At 35.3% G+C, this 19,837-nt stretch overlaps 1 protein-coding gene across 2 annotated transcripts in view; it reads left to right on the top strand.

Moving 5' to 3' along the window:
* The window catches only part of Slit2 (slit guidance ligand 2), a 313,542-nt gene that overhangs the window by 221,403 nt on the left and 72,302 nt on the right, over positions 1-19,837 (top strand). The window contains exons 10-17 of one of the 2 annotated variants that reach the window (XM_090343776.1): positions 5,060-5,131; positions 5,624-5,695; positions 11,513-11,584; positions 12,756-12,899; positions 13,009-13,172; positions 14,089-14,112; positions 17,129-17,279; positions 18,529-18,603. In XM_090343776.1, the coding sequence (XP_090199902.1) occupies positions 5,060-5,131; positions 5,624-5,695; positions 11,513-11,584; positions 12,756-12,899; positions 13,009-13,172; positions 14,089-14,112; positions 17,129-17,279; positions 18,529-18,603 (774 nt within the window). The remainder of the gene's footprint in view (positions 1-5,059; positions 5,132-5,623; positions 5,696-11,512; positions 11,585-12,755; positions 12,900-13,008; positions 13,173-14,088; positions 14,113-17,128; positions 17,280-18,528; positions 18,604-19,837) is intronic. The other variant, XM_090343777.1, reaches the window with a different exon arrangement.

Here is a 19,837-nt window from a genome sequence, read left to right as displayed (position 1 = left end):
GAAAAAATTGCAAATGTTTATTCCATGCAGAGAAACCATTTTTGTTAAGACTGCATACTCCTGAGGGGGGAAAAAAACTATTTATACCCATTTGGCCCAACTTGCATTTTATTGAATATATCCATTTTTATTTAAATATGAGTGTACATACATATATAATCATGTGTATTATTTCTATGTAGTATACACAGATTGATTCTTATCCTTTTTTTTTGATTCCTTAAGAAAAACAGAGAGAAGACTTAATCATACTTTTGGTAATATTAGTTAAAAAGCGAGCAAATATCTATAAAGATTTTACGGTTTATTGAAGTTATATGAGCCTAAATTCATTTTTGGTTTAAATAAAACCTTTTTTTTTTTTTTTTGTCAGTTGTGGGACTTGAACTCTGGGCCTGGCTGCTATCCCTGAGCTCTTCTGCTCAAGGCTATTGCCCTATCCCTTGAGCCACAGCCTCACTTCTGGTTTTCTAGTGGTTAAATGGAGATAAGAGTCTCAGACTCTAGTGCCTCGGCTGGCTTTGAACTGTGATCCTTAGATATCAGCCTGAATAGCTAGGATTACAGGTTCGAGCCACTGTGCTGGCTGAGTAAAACTTTTAATCTTCATAAACATACACAAAGTCGGCCTCCTGGATCCTGTTCTCTTAGCTATGGAGGAGACAGTGGTTTGAGAATGGCTCTTTGAGGCTAACCCATTGAAAAAAATTCTCAGTGCCCAATCTGATTCTGTTGCCCCAGTGAAAAGATCTATCAAAAGGAGGCTCACAGACCAAGCTAATGTGGGAAAAAAAAATAAGACTGTATTGAAAAACTAACAAAAGCAAAGCTCTGGGATATTGCTCAAAAGATAGAGCCACCTGTCTAGGAAAAATAAGGTCCTGAGTTCAAACCTTAGTATACACATATGTTAAAAATAAACAAGCAAACAAACAAATAAATAAATGTTATATAGCCTTTCTCTAAACGCAAAAAGACCAAATGGAAAATAAAGACTTGTTTCTCCACTATAAAAATTTGAATTGAATTTACACTCAGGGGAATGTATCCTAGAATGACATCAGAAGAAATAAATATGAAATAAAAAAAGTTTTTAGACACAAGTTATCTTAAAACAGGGATGGCTGAAACATCAATTAGTATGGATACAGTCCTGAGGCAAAAGTGCTAGCCGTATGCAAAGCATTTCCCTCTAGAGACCAATATTCACTCAGCTGTTGAAGGTATTTATTAAATTTCCAAAAGTTCTGGGAATTGCAATTAAAAAACAGACATAATACTATAGTCTAAAATAGGCTGGATCATTTTATGAGAGTCATATGAAGGAATTCAACCTGCATTCATTACTGCTAAAGCCAGAAGTAACTTCACCAATAAACATAAAATGCTTACTTTTGGAATTTTCATGTAATAGTAAAAAGATCTCACATACCAAAGGAAGGTTTTGAGTCTCTCCCTTGTCAAATGCAGGGCTGATGTGACCTCTAAGGAGAGACTGGCTGTAGAGAACTACTTAAGTTTCCAAAGCCAGAATCACTGTACCCCAATCACTCATGCCATTCAATATACATTCTGTTCTCTGGCAGCCGTTTTGTCATTTATGTGAAAAGCAGATGGGAAAAATGCAAAGAGCATTGGCTTTATTGCCCTGTTTCATCCGCATCTGGGCTGTGTGTTACAGATACGATTAATCTAAATTCATAGCTTACTGGGTAATATAAAAAAGGTTTTAGTTTCTTTTTTATACTTTTTTATTGTTATTGTAAAGTTGATATACAAAGAGGTTAGGGTTACACTTACATGAATCAGGTAATGAGTAATGAGCACAATTCTTTTTGAGTTATTTCTTTCATTTCACATCAGAGATTAAGTCATGTGGAAAATTTACTTGTGTGCTATTGGTGACAATGACAGTGCAGACTTTGTATTACATAATGCATTTTGTTGTGTATGCAGATAATTGTGCACATTCAGATCCACAAATCATTACTGCCCTATTTTGGGCAAGTAAAATACAACAAATTTTCTGTATAACTTGTTCATTACTTTTTCACAAAGCATTCTAATAAGTTCCATTCTCACCATGTTGTCTAAATCCAAGCCACTCAGGGAAAGGAAAAATAGCTATATTAAGACCCCTAATGCTAATGAGAGACGCATTGGAATTTAATTCGTTGTTCTGTACAAAGTTCATACTTATTTATTGTTAGTTTTAGGCATTTTTTCAGCTTATATCAGCTGTATAAAGAGCAATTTCATTGCTTTATTTTCTATATACCGTTATACTTTCAATCACCAAAGAATGATATTTTTAAAGCATCTACATGTAGAAAGAGTATCAATGTATGGGAATTAATGCACCATCTATCTGCCAAATATCATGTAACCCTTCTATTAATTATAATAAAAATATATGAAAAAATAAAGTATCTACATGTAAAGAAACATTAAAATATGTACTAAATTGGGCTAGTGAAAGGGCTGGAAGCAGGTCCTACTGGTAGAATGCTTGCCTAGCGTGCAGGAAGCCCAGGATTCAATTTCTTGGTACCACATACAGAAAAAGCCAGAAATGATGCCGTGCTGTATGTGGTGTTGAGGAGTTCCTCCCCATTTTCTTTTGTTAAATTTATCTCTACTTTCAAAATAAAAAGTAATTCACTTTCTCTGAAGGATTGGCATTTGGAAAGCACTTAATTATGATGAGTTTCATCCTGAGCATGCAAATACATCTTACTTTCCGCTGTTTTCATAACCCCAGAATGTTTTTAATTAGCTTCTTCATGGAACAATGGATTCAAATTTGTACTCTATAAAATTCAGCAGATTCTGTGTTATTAAAGGAGAAGATGAGAGGATAGAAGAGCTAGAGAATGTAATTTTGGGATTTTTTTAACATTGACGTGAAAACTCTGATGCTTTTCTTTCTCAGTTGTTATAGTCTGGTTTAAATACTTTTCCTTTTCTTTAATACAGAGACACTATTAGATCAATGTTGTTTCTAGTCCCTCAAATATATTGTAAAGATTTTATAATAAAAGAAAAACATTGTATTCTAAAATTCCAAAATGTTACAGGGAATAGACATCAGTTAAAAACAAATGTTTTACCTCTAGAAGTGGCAGCATATTTTCATGGTTAAGATTCTGTGTCTAAATGTACAGTTCAGTAGTGTTTACTTGTTAGGTAGTGTAACAAAATCACAAATAGCTACAAAGTAGGTCTAAATATCACTATATGTTCTAGTTTTAGTGGTGTATATAATATTTGATATAACTGGCATTGAAGATTTTGAAATCTGTTTGAAAAATTCAATACTTCACCAGCAAAAGACAGAGTATGAATAGGTCTGCCTTTGTTTACAATGGAATTCCAAATATATGATATCATTTGCACAGGAGAGGAATAAAATATTTATAGCATTAATGAAAGACTGAAAAAATTTACTGGATGCTCTTGAAGTCCTGAAATGATACTTATGAAAAGTTATATGAAAAAAATGTGTATTTACATCCAAAGAAATCTTACATCGCGAAGAATTGTTTTTGTCATAATAACATATTGTTATGAAAAAAATCTTTACCACGTTGGTATGAGATGTTTTGGCTCAGATTCAGAAAAACTCAGATGACATATTCTATCAATAGAATTTGTCTTTGTGTTTTTATTTATTAAATAAAGCTTCTTAAACTTTAACTGTAAGAATGGATCATAGCCAAAACATTTTGTAAACCATCAGTTCAATACAGGCCAATCAATAATGTAACATTGAAATGATTTAAGTGTTCTTTGCTCCATTTAGAGTAGTTGAAATTAGTACTCTTTCTTAAGACCTGGATAAATAATGTAGATGTTAAGTCCAAATTTTCTTTATAAGTTTTATTTCTTGTCTTCTGGGGTAAATTTGACCCTTAATAGTGACAATCAGTTGAGTAGAAAATATATACACATATACAAAATTGTTTCCAATTGTGTAGTGGTAAATATATGCATAAGCATACACATATATACATTTATATGCATACACACACATATAAATAGATAAGTACATGTTCATTTATGTGTTTGTAAATTTATTTTTATTTTTTTGCCATTTGTGAGGCTTGAGTATTTCATGTAAAAATAACAACTGCCTAATGCATTCAAACACAACTGGATTACTTTTGTGGCCCACTAAAATCCCTGATTTGAAAATAACTCTGACATCATCTACTCTATGGTCCTGCTATCAATGAGGAGAATTTTAGGTTCTTAGTTAATTTTATTCATCAAAAACTACTGCTTCTGAACCCTTTATCTCAGCTGAAACATTTCCCATTTCCTCTTTGGTTACACTTAGAATGCTAGAGTCACATCTGCAGTAAGCCACAGAACATAGGCTCCTTTGCCATGACACTGGCTTCTGTGAAATTCATCCACCAAGAGCCATGTGAGAACATTGCTTTCTTTCATCTTTGTTGCTTTGGATGTGATAGAAAATTTCCGCGTCAATGTCCTGCAATTGTTTAACTTGTATTTCTTCATATTAAATTCTTTTGTTGAATTACCTGGATCTGCATTTGCCTTCCTGGATTAAAAATAAATTTACAGGACTGGGAGTCTGACCTAGTGGTAGAGTGCTTGCCTAGCATGCACGAAGACCCAAGTTTGATTCCTCGGTACCACATACATAAAAATAAGCTGGAAGTAGTGCTGTGGCTCAAGTGGTAGAGCACTAGCCTTGAGAAAAAAAAATGTCCAAGGACAGTGCTCAAGCTGAGTTCAGTCTCAAGGACTGTCAAATAAAATGCTTTCTATCTTCTAAAATGGGTAGACCTACATGCTGATGGTCTGGTATTGCTTGAAAATCTGTTTAATTATCATTAGAGTCACTTTGTCTTTTATTTCAGTCTTGTTCCACCTGTAAGGGACACCATCTTTAATTTTAATAGTCACTTTTGGAAAAAAGAAGAAATTATCCATCATCAAAACACTTTTCCTTCATATGCATCCTGAGTAGAAATTAAGCATAGTTTAGAATACAAGCTGTTTATTTGAAACTTGGATTTTTTTTTTTTAGACGTTTGGAACAGAACTCAATCAAGGTCATTCCTCCTGGAGCTTTCTCACCATATAAAAAGCTCAGAAGAATGTAAGTGAATATTCTAGAAAAAAGAAATGTATAAAATTATACAAATTATGAACATGCAAGGATAATGATATAATATTTCTGAGTGTGACAGCTTAAGCGTATTGTCTATAAGATGTCTAGTTCTGTAGTAATATTGTATTCATAATAACTATGTAGCTTTTAAAGTTCTTTGTAATTTAACTTATTATTTCACATTGTTTTTGTTCATACATGAGACAAATTATTAGCTGTTCTATTACCTAAAATAATATATGGCAAATGTTTAATAATAACTTAAGCAAATAACCAGTAGATGCATTTTAAAAGTATGGTTTCAATAATAAAAAATTAAAAAGTGTGATATATTTTTGAATTTATGATTCTTCATATGTCCAATTTTGTAGAACCTTTGAGATTGGCAATGCCAGCTTATAAAACCCATAAATTGCCTTCTGCTATAGTAAACCTCACCGCATCATATTTAATTTAACCTAATCTTATTTCTGATCTTAGTGACCTGAGCAATAATCAGATCTCTGAACTTGCACCAGATGCATTCCAAGGACTCCGCTCTCTTAATTCACTGTGAGTATCCGTCTACAAGAATGTACTGAAGAATAGGGAAGTCTATAGACAGGCATGGCAGCCTGACTTAACTTCAGGCATAGGAAAACATATGAATCATAAGAACTATTACTATTGGACCTCATTTAAAATGGGCCAGTTTCAGAAGTAGGTATTTTATGATTTGATAAGTTTATTCTTTAAAAAGGATGCTTAAGCTGTCCTACTTGCACACACAATGACATTTTCCATTTGAAATAAATAGCATTTTTTATTTCATTCTTTTTCTTTTTTTTTCTTATTGATATTGGGGCTTTGAAATTTGGGCCCGGGTGCTATCCCTGAGCTCTTCAGCTCAGGGCTAGTACTCTACCACTTGAGACACAGTGCACTTCCAGTTTTCTGATGGTTAATTGGAGATAAGATTCTCACAGATTTGTGTGCCCTGTCTGGCTTTGAACCGTGATCCTCAGATCTCAGCCTCCTGAGTAGCTAGGATTACAGGTCTTTATTTCTCTCTTGAGGATGCTGTATTTGGGGTCTCTAAATCCAATGACCCTTGTCTGAGGATACTATCAGTCGCTTTCAAAGGATATACAGGGTGCTGTGCTCCAGAGAACAGGGAAGCAGGACAGGTGGGCCACCACTCTCTTCCACTCCTTCTTTTTCAACTTAAGACTTGTGTGAGTGAACCTGCTTTAATATGTCAGACAGGAGAGACAAGGAAGTGCACTGTGAGGGCCTCTGGTGGCTCACAGCTGTCCTTCTGCTCAGAAGGCTGAGATGTGAGGATCACATTATTAGCATCAGGAAGATTTTCAGGATGAGAGTGATTTAAATTAAATCAGTCAAATATATGTTTATAACAGTTATTATTTGAAACTTGTCAAAAGTAATTCTAGCCCGTGAAATAATTTACAGATTAAGAGAATGCCACTACATAGAGGAAGGTAGTACCAAAGGCCTAGTAAGGCCTTCAGGCTCAAAATCTTAATCATATTATAAGAGTGAGCTATAGAAAAGAATTAAGGAGGCCAGAAGCATGTCCTAGTGGAAGAGTGCTTGCCTAGCATACTCGAAGACTCTGGTTTGATTCCTTTGTACCACATACATAGAAAAATGCTGGGAGTGGTGCTGTGGCTCAAGTGGTAGAGCTCTAGCCTTGAGAAAGCCCAAGGACAGTGCCCAGGCCCTGAGATCAGCCCCCAGGACTGTCAAAAAATAAATAAATAAAAGAATTGAAGATAGAGGATTGGCCTATTAAGTATTGGCCAAGGGAGCAAGAAAAGAGAAAAATCACTGAAACTAGCAGGAAGCAGATGATTGATGATAAAATAATGATCGTATTAGCAATAGGAAACATTTAGAATATTACCATGGGGGGTGGGGCGTCGAGAAGGAGGATTATAAAGAGCACCTACCTAGAGAAAGTGAGAGTAGGCCCCTAGAAAGTCTCCTAGAAAGGAGCAGAATGGACCTTTGAGTTTGTAGACTTCTGGAAGAGCCTGATGAGATAAGCAACACTGCTTTACAGCTAAAGCAAGCTTCTCTTACACATTTCACTTACACCTCATCTTTCACACTGTGCCATTCTGCATCCATAGTCAAGTGTATTGACAGAAACTTCATCTGCTAAAGGAATGAAAATATTAAAATGATAAAATATAGGATGCCAAATACCTCTGTGGCATTTGTCTTGAAAAACATAAATGATACACCATTTCAAGCTGATATTTGATTGCCAAAATTCTATCTGCTAGAGGAAACTAGACTAGATTTGACCAAGGTGTGTAAGCCTTCTCCTACTAGATAAAGTGACATCTATTTATTGTCATTATAATTTAGGTTATTCTGTGCTATTATCATTTAGTATGATTAATGTAAGATATATATTAGCAAAGTAGCTTTTAAAATGCATCCATTGGGGCTGAGAGCATGGCCTTGTAGTAGAGTGCTTGCCTAGTGTGTACAAAGCACTGGATTCAATTCCTTGGTACCACATACACAGAAAAAAGCCAGAAATAGTGCTGTGGCTCAAGTGGTAGACCGCTAGCCTTGAGAAAGCCCAAGGACAGTGCCCAAGCTCTGAATTCAAGCCCCAGGACTGGCAAAAACAAAAAAACAGAAGCAAAATGTATTTATTGAACCACTTTTTCCTCCAACCATGCTTTTCTCACTGAGACAATAAGGACATTTTTATATTTAATGTTCTCTTAAGAAATCGACACATTTTTTATGCTTAGCATTTTCTGCAGTGTTTACTGTTTTCTCTTTAGGACTCAAACTTCCTTTTATTTTAGCAAAATTAAAAGTACTATAGCATTATAGCATCTTTCGGTACCAGGTTTGTTGCTGGCACAAACACTTATACATACAATAGCTATTGTTGAGTGAATTGATCAAAAAGTATTGAACTGATGGTTTCCCTCATCTGTAACAATTAGTACATGTCTAAAACTCTGCTAGCAGAGGATTACAATAGCTCAAACCCTAGATACATGAGGCCATACAGGATGAGGCCAAATTAATGGACCTCCAGGACATGGAAATAAGAGCTTAATTATAAGTGACTGTTACTCTTTATGTATTATGTTTTTCTCCCTTCTCTTGTGTTGCCCTTTGGTTAATCTCATATTGTTACTGTATCCCACTTTGTTACCTGGTATGTTATATAGATGTTCACCTATTTGAAATTGGAGGGGGAAAAATGAGGGAAGGGGGTCGGGGAGGGAAATGTGGACAAAAAGAAAGAAGGGATAGCAATGTATGAGAAGTAATGAACTCTCTATCTGGTGAATAACCCTTCTATACATTGATATTTTTTTCATATATTTTTATTATAATTAATAGAAGGGTTACATGATATTTGCCAGATAGATGGTGCATTAATTCCCATACATTGATACCCTTTCACATGTCTTGGTCCCCATTTCCCTCCCCCCCCCACCCCTCATCTTGTTTTCCCCCGTTCCCTATCCAATTTCAAATAACCAAATACAAATATATCCGATATATCAGGTAACAAAGTGAGATACTGTAACAATATGAAATAACCAAGGGACAGCAAAAGAGATGAGAGATAACATAGTACCTTAAGAACAACAATCATTCATTATATGGGCTTATGTTTCTATATCCTAGAGGTCCTTTCATTTAGCGCCCTACTATATGGCCTTATGTATCAAAGTTTTGCTCTATTGCAAATCTCTGCTAGGAGAGCCCAAGGTTTCTACTGATTATGACAAATGAGGAAAACCATTGAGCCTAAGTTCCTTTAAGTCTGGCTTACTTCACTTAATATGATCTTTTCTAATGAGCAATGTCATTCTTTCTGACAGCAGTATACATTGAAATTTAAAAAAAAAAGTATTGAACTGAGAAATCCTGAATTACTGTCAACTTAATTTCTTTCCTTCTCTCCCCTACTGTCCCCTCTTCTCTTATTCTTGACCTCAGAGTAAACATTTATACATGTCTACATTTTCATAATTCTTTTCCTCTCTTAACCCTAATATACAGAATTTTCTCCTTTGTTCTTTGATAGTTTTTTTTTGCCAGTCTTAGGCTTGAGCTCAGCGCCTGAGCACTGTCCTTGGACTTTTCAAAGCTAGAGCTCTACCACTTGAGCCTCAGCATCACTTCTGGCTTTTTTCTATGTATGTGGTACCGAGGAATCAAACCCAGGACTTCATGCATGCTAGGCAAGCATTCAACCACTAGACCAAACTCTCGGCCTCTATTCGTGGATTTTTAAAAATTATTTTCTTTCTCTAATTGATTTGCCTTTCTAAAGAAAAATCTATGTCCTATACAAGTGAAATTTATGTTGTCCTTTACAGCCCCAATATTGTTTTCTAAATAAATAGGCTGTCTCTCCACTGTGTAGCACCCAGCTTTATTTATTCCCTTGAGACTTTTGCTCATTTGTTGTCATCCATCCCACCTCACTCTGACATGTTAAAAGGGGAACCGGATTTTCTTCCCTCTATTCATCTACGTTGTATTTTATTTTCTTTCTTGCAACCCAGAAAATAATGTACAGCTGCCAAACATATTAATTATTTAGATCATTATTTCACCTTTTTCCTTCATCTATCATAGCATGCTTTTATTTGTCTTCCAAGACAATGATTTCTTTTTTACGTTGGAAATAATGCATGTTTATTGTGGAAGCTACAAAAATTTCAGAAAGTATATAGATCCAAATTCATAACACCTCTACACAGCAAAACACTTTCCCTTTTGTTCTGCTTGTATGGTTATATATTTTCTATCAGTATATTCTAGTAATAAGTGCTCCTTATTAATTTCTTAAAAATCGCTTAATGTTATAGCATAGACACTTGTACATCACTAAATATCTGTGAAAGTTTGAATCTTATTGAAGGAGAACATATTATCAAATTTTCTTATTTTTAGGTTGGAGGCATTTCATACATGTTAATTTTCTGCTGTAACAAATTTTGCCATCACTGACATTTTATATGTAAATATTGTGTTGTAGATCATTCTTTTCTGAAATAGAACTCTTAAAAATAAAGTGCAAGGTGAAATAGAGTTACAATTCATAACCGTCATAAGAGTGTTGCTGATATATGCTAACAAAAATTTCCCCTTCAAAATATAAATCTGCCTTTTTGACCCATAGCTGTGATACTCACCTTGAAAGACTAAAAGTAGATAAGACATTGTTGTGTTTCTTTTACTAGTAACTGGTGTAGGTCAACCTTTTCATCCCACTGATTTTCTCTTCCTTGATCCTCATTCATTCCTTTTTGTTTGGTTTGTTCCTGCCTTGATTTCTTTGCAAAGTGATCATCATTCTATTTGTCAATCCAATGTTGGTAAAACCCACTAAACCCCGGTGCACTTAATGTCTCTGCTTTGTATCTAAACAGAGGTACATACTATGAGAACTCACTCAGAGAGCATATATTTCTAGAGAGCATATATTTTGAAACTTCTAATAAATCCATATTCATGATCACTCTCTTAACAGATCTTACATTTCTTAAATATGTGTATAGTATGTTTAAAACAAAAGCTCTATCTTTATATGGATTTCTTCATTCATTGATCATTATTATGATGTCAAAAGTAATCTTTAAAATCAGTGACAGATTTTATATTTGATGTTCTTCTTTCATATATATACAGTTATCTCACTATCTATGAATCATTTGTTCATGTGTATGTGTGTAGACACATGTAGAAAACATGATTTAATGAGAAAGATTTATATGAAATGTCAATTAAGTTATTAATTATAGTGAGATTAATCTTTTTCTGTAGCTTTCATATTTTATACAGGAGATCTCTAATCTAAGCAAAAATGCTGAGAAAGTTTTTTTTTCATATTCTATTGTTGGGATAATATATAGAGGGGTTATAATTACATTCATCAGGTAGTAGGTGCGATACTTCTCATACATTGATACCCCCTCTTGTGGGTTTTTTTTTCCCATTTTCCTCCCCTCACCCTCTCCCAATCATCTTGTTTTCCTCCCTTCCCTTTCTTATTCCAAATAAACAAAGTATATGCAATATACCAGGTAACAAAATCAGATACAGTAACAATATTAGATTAATCAAAGGGCAATAAAAGAGAAGAGAAATAACAGTACATTAAGAACAATAATCACACAAGATGAAGCTCTTGTTTTTATATCTTAGAGTTCCTTTCATTTAGTCTCAGAAAGTTTTGTTTTTATTCAGTTTTGACTTTTGTAATGTGTTAAGGGTCTGTTATCTTGCTCTACTCTTGAGTTCATTTGTATTAGATGAATTTGTAATGCTTGTTTGATGCCTGACTTTTTTTTTCATTATAAAATATTTCAGTGTCCTCTATGGAAATAAAATCACAGAACTCCCCAAGAGTCTATTTGAAGGACTGTTTTCCTTACAGCTGCTGTAAGTATCTGTTTACTGCACATCTGTTGAGGATACCTATATTAATTATGTTTTGTAAGTTTACCTTTTCTATTTTGAAGGAGGCTTCAGGCTGTTCAACCCCAAATAATGCAACTTAATAAAAAGGACAGATTAGTTAAGTAAACTTAGCACTAGTTATGGCTGTTTGCTTGAAAAGGAAACTCTTTGAAATGGTTCCAGAATGTCTTTCTCTACACTGTTATACGCACATGAACACTAACTGTACAATGTCATTTTGAATCTGTATAACATCTGCCCTTGTGGCATGCATAATATAATAAATGATTTCTGTATGACAGAAAGAATATGCACTTTAGAAAGCAGAAGCTAGACATGGCATACATCAGCATTCCCAGCAACTTGGATGTCAGTGAGGCTGCAAGATTAAAGGACCAGCATGGAGGGGCATGGTCCATGAGATATGAAGAAATGAGCAAGCTAAAACTTGGGAAGGACCAAACATACATGGAAACATAAAAGAGAGTGGTCATGTTGGCTGAAAAGAGGAAACATTTGAGCATGTTGAAGCAAAGTGACCACCTAGCCAGGTAGATTATCTAGATGTTAGATGAGAGGGTAAAAAAAGAGCAAAAGACCTGTGGAGCTGGGCCAAAGGAGCTAGGAGTAGAAATGAAAAAATGAAATGTGCTAAATTCCTAGGAGTGGGTGACCTCTCCTATTGGACATATAGGATATGGTGATTGTTTACTAAGAGTAACATGATCTGATGATATATTTGGTTTCGAACAGTTGCTTTGTTTGCTATTTTGAAAACAGACTGAATCTTTCCTGTGAGTGATCAAAGAGGTTTTCAATGTGCTAGGAGCCCTCAACTAGAGAAGCTGAGCTTCATCTAGTGTTGTCTATTGCTTACCTCTGCTTCCTTTTTTAATATATATTTAGCAAATCTCCTTGGATAGTGGTGGATAATCACCACCAGATTTAGATCCATTTGATCTGGCCTGTTTTGTTTATTCAGATTGACCTCACATCTTCAGCCCTACCTATCCCAAGTTAATATTTCAGCTAAGCAGGTTATTGTGGAGATGGAAAGGAATGCGTTTGTCCATGGCACAGGGTGAAATCCAGAGTCTTGCAGCCAGGTTGACCTCGGGCCCTGCTTACACTGTACAACTCTCTGAACACACAGATTACTGAATGCCAACAAGATCAACTGCCTTCGCGTGGATGCCTTTCAGGACCTGCACAACTTGAACCTCCTCTCCCTATACGACAACAAGCTTCAGACCGTTGCCAAAGGCACCTTCTCAGCTCTCAGGGCCATCCAAACCATGTATGTAGATAACAATCCCCTCCACACGGGATGAGCATCCATTGTACACTGAATGTGGGAGCTGAGGCCTGTGCAAGTTCCATATAAAGCTGTTTCTGTCTGTTGAAAGGCATTTGGCGCAGAACCCCTTTATTTGTGACTGCCATCTCAAGTGGCTGGCGGATTATCTCCATACCAACCCCATTGAGACCAGTGGTGCCCGCTGCACCAGCCCCCGCCGCTTGGCAAACAAAAGAATCGGACAGATCAAAAGCAAGAAATTCCGTTGTTCAGGTAATTTCTAACTTCCTGAGTCATTTCCCTGGGGGACCAAACACAGAGGCTCATGAGAGACCTGCCTAAAGCCATGGGGCTTTGACTGATTACCAAACATTTGTAGAATCACATTTCTTTCTCTTCTGCCCATGAAGAAATAAAGCAGGAGAGAAAGGTAGGCACCATTCATGACCTAATCAGTCAAGTGAAAATGGTGCCGGCAGTCTTTTCTACTACATTCTCAGGGTTTATATGTAATCAGGGCCTCTTAGTTAACTCGAAATGCCTTGAAAATATGTGAAATCTCATGTGTGTTGTATTATTTCTCTCTTGACCGACTTCAAATAATAAGTCATGTTTTCGTTTCTTCAGAGAGAGTCCTGAGACTCCGTCAGGCAGAGAAGTGGGAGGAAATTTCTCACCCCTCCCTAAATGTACCTCCGTCATTTTTCGTTTTCTTCTTTCGAATAGCATTGTGAAGATACACATTTTTTAAAGCAAATCCAAAAGGCTAACTTGTAATGTTACATTGGATACAAAGCTAACTATTAATTTAACGGGATTGCCATTACATAGAAGGCTGACTTCATTTTACCTTAATTGTTTTGAGACAGTCTTTCTGTGTTCTGATCATTTAATGTATCATCTATGTTTTTTGGGTAGTTTGCTAACTTAACCATTAGAGACGTATTTTCCACTGAGCAGTTAATGCATACTAAAAAGCTAATATGAAAATCAGGCTTTCTATATTGTTCATAATCGATGCATATATTATTCACTATACATTATTAAACATTAGTGAATATGCATTTTTCACTTAGTTATCTATGGTAACTGTAGTCCATTCTTAATCTAATATAACTCATATTTCTGCTTGCTGACATTCAGGTGCATCTTCTATTTTTTTTTGTCTCTCTTTTTTTTTTTTATTTAGCTAAAGAACAGTATTTCATTCCAGGTAGGTTTTGCTCGGTGATAGGACTAACAGCAGATACCTTTTCCTCACTTTATGAAATATGATTTCTAAACCTTTTATATGCATGTTCTTGAAAGAACACTGAATACGCTGTAGATAGACTAACTTACTTGTAGATCACCTGTAGCTCTCCTGAACACCTGAACTTTGCATGTGGCTTCTAATGTTCGTCATTATTATTAAACCCCACATGTTTTTCCCTCTCCTTTTTACCTTGGCACATTATCTACAATTTCTCACAGTAGCTAAAAATATTTGAATCTATCTATGGCTCTCTCTACTTAAATCATTTTTCCCCTTTACATTGTATATTGGATCTTTCAGCCTGTTTTTAAAATATAGCTTATGAAGCTAGTTTTAAAGACGGATGCCTTTCTGCTGTCAAAGAGCTAGTTCTCCATGAAATCAGTTATAAACATGTAGACCTGAATTTTCAACAGAAGACTTCATTTCTTAAGTCTTCCACAATAAGAAAGCAATTTTTACTTCCTATTGGTTTACTTTTCCTATCGAATAAAAAATATTAAAGCATTGTGCTGATTTAACTGTACTTGCTCCATATGTACCTGTGACTTTACAATCTTGCTTGTATGGACTCAGAGTACTAATCCACAGTAAGAGCATTGGTATCCATCAGGAAAGCCTGAGAAGATCATGGTACTAAGTGCCTTGAATTATTTAGGTGGATGGGTTAAATGTTTCTAAGAAAAGTAATTGTGGTATTTTGTGACCTCTCTTCAGTCTATCCCACTAAAGACTGATGGGCTTAGAGCTAGCTCTTTAGACTACATTCTGTTACTTATTTCTCTTGCCTGCAATTGTGTAAAATGCCTCCTGACTTGTTTTAAATCATTATGTTAAAAGAAAATACATGTTAATTATTGATTGGCAACCATCTTCCTGCATATATCTTAGACTACAATGTATTATAACAGCTGTAAGCAAAGTGACATTCCTACAGTGTCAGGCTGCAAAACCATCTTTATTTTCTTAAGAAAAACTTTGGATTTGGTGTCTACTTTAAAGAACTATTTACTGCTTGTAATTATTGAAGTATAATTGAACTATGATTTGCACATTTAGCCATATTTAGGTATAATAATTATTCTGAATTGATCAATTAATATTGTACATGTTATGTTTGATTGACTAACATGTAACCTTTTGAAAAGCTGGGTGGCTTTCATTGGTAATATTTAAATTCATTTTACACAATTATGAATTGGAAAAATAATCTGATCATACAAAACTGAAAAAAAGCCATTTTTCACTCTTGGAATGACATATCAACATGGCTTAAATCTCTAAGTAGTAGCACTTAATGCATGTTATTATTATCAAATTATTCAAACTATTCCATTTGAACATACTTTATGTTATTTATATTTTTAAAACTAATGATTGAAATGCCCAGGACACAGAATTATTCTCTGGGCCTCCACTTTAATGGACTTTTTTTTAAAAAAAACAAGAGCCCTTAAGGATTCCTAGGATTGGTTGGTTTTCCATTCATTTTTAGGTATGTACTTGTCAATTCCTATTTTATACAGCATTCTAAATATTAATGATATAACAAAAGCAAATACCTTGCGGAGATTTCCACCTTCTAAAGAAATTGACTAGAATTTGATTTGTCCCTTGCACCTTTCATGCCATTACTTTTTCTATAAAGCCAGTATGCTTCCAAAAATGACCAGTTTTACAAAGCATGACGAATTCTTCCTACCATGCTGTTCCCCTACAGTTGACAAGGTTAAAAAAAAGAGAGAGAAAAAGTGTAGTGTGATATATGTGTCTATTAACCTTAGTTGGGGTTACTCTGTCTTTCTTTCCTTCTTTGGTAATTTTTATTTTTTGCAGGAATTCACCACTTGGGCTGTAAGTAAAAGTGTCTGATCTGAAACATGATATCTTCCCTTCTCAATCCCTGATGTACCTTCTTCTTGTCTCAGTCTTTTGCACCTTCTTCCCCTTTCTGAGAAGAAACCACAGATCTTTTGAGCTTTTCTGTTGTCCTTGTAGCTTTTGCCTTCCACGCCTTGCTCCTGAAAGCTCTGGTTTCCATTACACACTCCTGAGGAACAGAACTTTGAGTCTAGCTCCTTCTTTGTGTTTCCAGGAACTCTCCGGTAGTAATACTCTTACAATGGTCATATACATTCTACAGGAAGAATGCATGTCATGTAAACAGTATTATTACATTTCCAGAAATGTCTGTAGCTTTTTCTCCTCCTTCCCTTCATCTCTCCTCTTGGTCTGACCTCTGGCCTAGTGGTTGGTGTAGTGATAACGTAGCGAGATTTTCTGTTGTGCTTGATTTAACCATGTGGTTGCAAGGTATGAGTAAAACATGGTTCTGTCAAGTACCATGGAACGTCACGCAGCTTTCTACAGCATGACACGCTGCTGAGGCTCCAATCGGGATTCACTTGCCTCTTTTCATAAAATCAAAATGACAAACAGACAAAAAAAATCCAAAGAGGGCTTTGTAGGTACTCCTGAAGATTATGAGCGAGGGAGAGGATAATAAAAATGTGTAGAAAAATTCAAAACCTGAGGACATCTATTTGGCTTGAAAGCCCTCATTTGTAATGATATAACACAGGAATATGTTGATTACTGGATATATTTTCAATTCTTGACTCTCAGAACCAAAAAAAATGAACTTTTTCCCCCCTTTTTTTAAACAATAAATAGCCATTGTGTGCTTAGCTGTGGAGTAGTCTAGAATGGCTCAGAACTGGATCAGCAGAAAGTACAGCTGTGAAAAGCTCAACTTTATTAATGTTTTCCTGTTATGTGAATCTGCTCACTCTACTTTTTTGTTGTTTTTTTTTCCAGAAAATTCCAAGCCTTTCTTGTAACCCTCTCGTGATATCCATAGATCAAAATTCCCTCAGTTGTCTCCCTGCTGTATAATCTGTAGTTTTCTTTCTTTTAATAGATAACTTTTACACTCAGTATCTTTCTCTTTATTTTTGGTTTGAATCCTAAACAGGTACAGAAGATTACCGATCAAAATTAAGTGGAGACTGCTTTGCAGATCTGGCTTGTCCTGAAAAGTGTCGTTGTGAAGGGACCACAGTAGATTGTTCCAACCAAAAACTCAGCAAAATCCCAGACCACATTCCCCAGTATACTGCAGAGCTGTAAGTTCATTGTCAAAATCCTTTGGAAGTAAGGAGGGGACCAAGAGTTCCAAAGAATAGTAAATTCTGTCTCTTGCTATTATTTCCCTAATGTTTGCATTGACTCTGATTCATATACATTGCACTGAAAGCAGCTTGTCTTTGTAGAATGAGCAAATTAATTGATTCAGTTAACACTTCATAAATACTTGATTTTTTAAAATTTACTGGGCATCATCTATACACATATGCACTTCTAAGAACTTAGTGCATATGTAATATATATATATATATATATTCCTTGCAGCAATAAATAAGACTGAATATAGTTTAGTGTCTACATTTTATATCTCAGTTAAGTATGAATCTAATCAAAGGAATTCTTTCTGATCTGTGTTACCACTTCACTGACTCATAGTCAGAAAAACTCAGCAATGGTCAGGTAGCAAAGAGAAAAGAATAGGGTTTTGTTTTCTTTACCAGCAGATAGCAGTCGCAAGAAACACAGAAGGCAATTGTGATGTAACTTCTGTTTACAAGTCTACCATTGAATCTGAACCTAGCATCCTGTACTAGATGTGAAAAGTGTGTTTGTCAAATTATTTGTTAATTCTGGGACCAAATAAGGATTGCATGTACTGACTGTATATAGTATTAGTGTTGTAAACATAGAAGGAAAACACAGAACGTCTTAGAAATGTGTATAGACTACCCTAAATACAAATTACCACATGTGTTCTTCAAGACAGAGATGAGTAGAAAAGAGTTGGTGAGAATGTTCTAGAATTATGAAAGGAGACATGGCTTGGATGATTTATTCTCCTGTCCACCCGAATCTTAATAGGAAAGAATACTAGCCATACACCAGTGGCTCACACCTATAATCCTAGCTCCTCAGGAGGCTGAGATCTGAGGATTGTGCTTCAAAGCCAACCCAGGCACGAAAGTCTGGGGGACTCTGATCTCCAATTACCCACCAGAAAACTAGAAATGGCACTATGACTCAATTAGTAGAGCAATAGCTTTGAGCTGAAGAGCTCAGAGATACCTAGGAATGACCTACCCAAAACAGAATGCCTATAAGAACATATCATGATGGAATTGGAATATATTTGGGAAATATTTTCCACAAATCTCTGTGGAGATCTCTACAATATTTTGTTGTTTTAGAGTTAGCACAAAATAGTGTTCTCATTTATTCTGATAAATACAAAAGAAACTCCTCCATAACCACTGATAATGTAACCAGCCTCCCATCTTGCTTCTTTAGGCGTCTCAATAACAATGAATTCACAGTGTTGGAAGCCACAGGAATCTTTAAGAAACTTCCTCAATTACGTAAAATGTAAGTGGTTACAAATGGTCATTTTAAATAACCCTCGTGTTTTGTTGTCTTTTCCCTATCCTTTTCAGATTTTAATAAGTGATATTTTATTTTATTTAGAAAATATTAAACAAAGCAGGAAATCTGATTTAAAATCCCCCCCACATATTCAAACAATATGTGGGGGAAATTCAAAGCCTTTGCATCTTTCTCTGATGCTGGCAGCTGTTTAGTTATGTGACCACAGCATGATTCTAGCCATCATAGCACTTGGAAAATGGGCTTGATGCTGCTCTGTAACTTCCTTGACTATTCCCCAAATCATGGTGTTATTTTCTGGAAGCACATCCATGCCAACTGTTTGTCTTTTTGCTTCATTAAACTTTCATTAGAATTAATGGTTGGTAAACTAGCTTGATAGCTCATCTTTGTTCCTAAGTGTCCACAACTCATATTTTGAGATAAGCTCATAAATTCAGTAGTTTCAACAACACTACATCAGCATTACATATCCCTGAACAGAAGTGTAGGGGGGGGTGTGTGGTGAAAGGGGAGGGCTGGACATACATCACCATGTAGGGACAGGGAGACCTTGAGACTAGAGGGATTGTCATCTCCACATGCAGTCACACACTCATAGACCCCAATCAACCACCTTTCAAAGGCCTAACCAGGTCAACTCTCACTTGAGCACTAAATCTCTCTAATATGCTATTTCCTTAGCAGGTTCTGATTTTCTTCACTGTCTTCCTTTATGGTGCTAAATTCAGGTTATGGTTAACTGTATTATACTTTTCAATACAATGAGTTTTGAACAGCTGCTTTGAAAAATATTTAGAGTGTAATACATGAAAGATTAATAAAATTATCTTATTTGGGGACCCAGTGTGGTCTTAGAATGACTGATGAAGAAAGAAAAGTAAAGTGCCTCTGCAAAGTTGTTATAATGATGGAACTTTCTTGTTCTTTGGGAAAGCATTGTGTATTATTTGAAAGTTTAGTATATAGTGCTAAGAGGTATCTGTCTCAATATATTATTACATGCAAAGTTTAACTTAGAATAAGCTAGTATTCATGTGGATATCTGATGCTTTCCCAACATTGATTCATCTTAATCTATTCTCCCTACCCCACTACTGAGATAGCATTTTTTACCAGTAATTAATAAACAATCGTAGAGAAATTTCTTCTAATAATTCCTTACTAAATCTTAGGGAGTAAATAAAATTTATATGAAAACCTCAAGAATTTTGTA

Source organism: Megascapheus bottae, chromosome 13, assembly GCF_031878675.1.
Source record: "Megascapheus bottae isolate mThoBot1 chromosome 13, mThoBot2.hap1, whole genome shotgun sequence".
NCBI lineage: Eukaryota > Metazoa > Chordata > Mammalia > Rodentia > Geomyidae > Megascapheus > Megascapheus bottae.
This window is presented reverse-complemented; position numbering and strand designations above follow the sequence as displayed.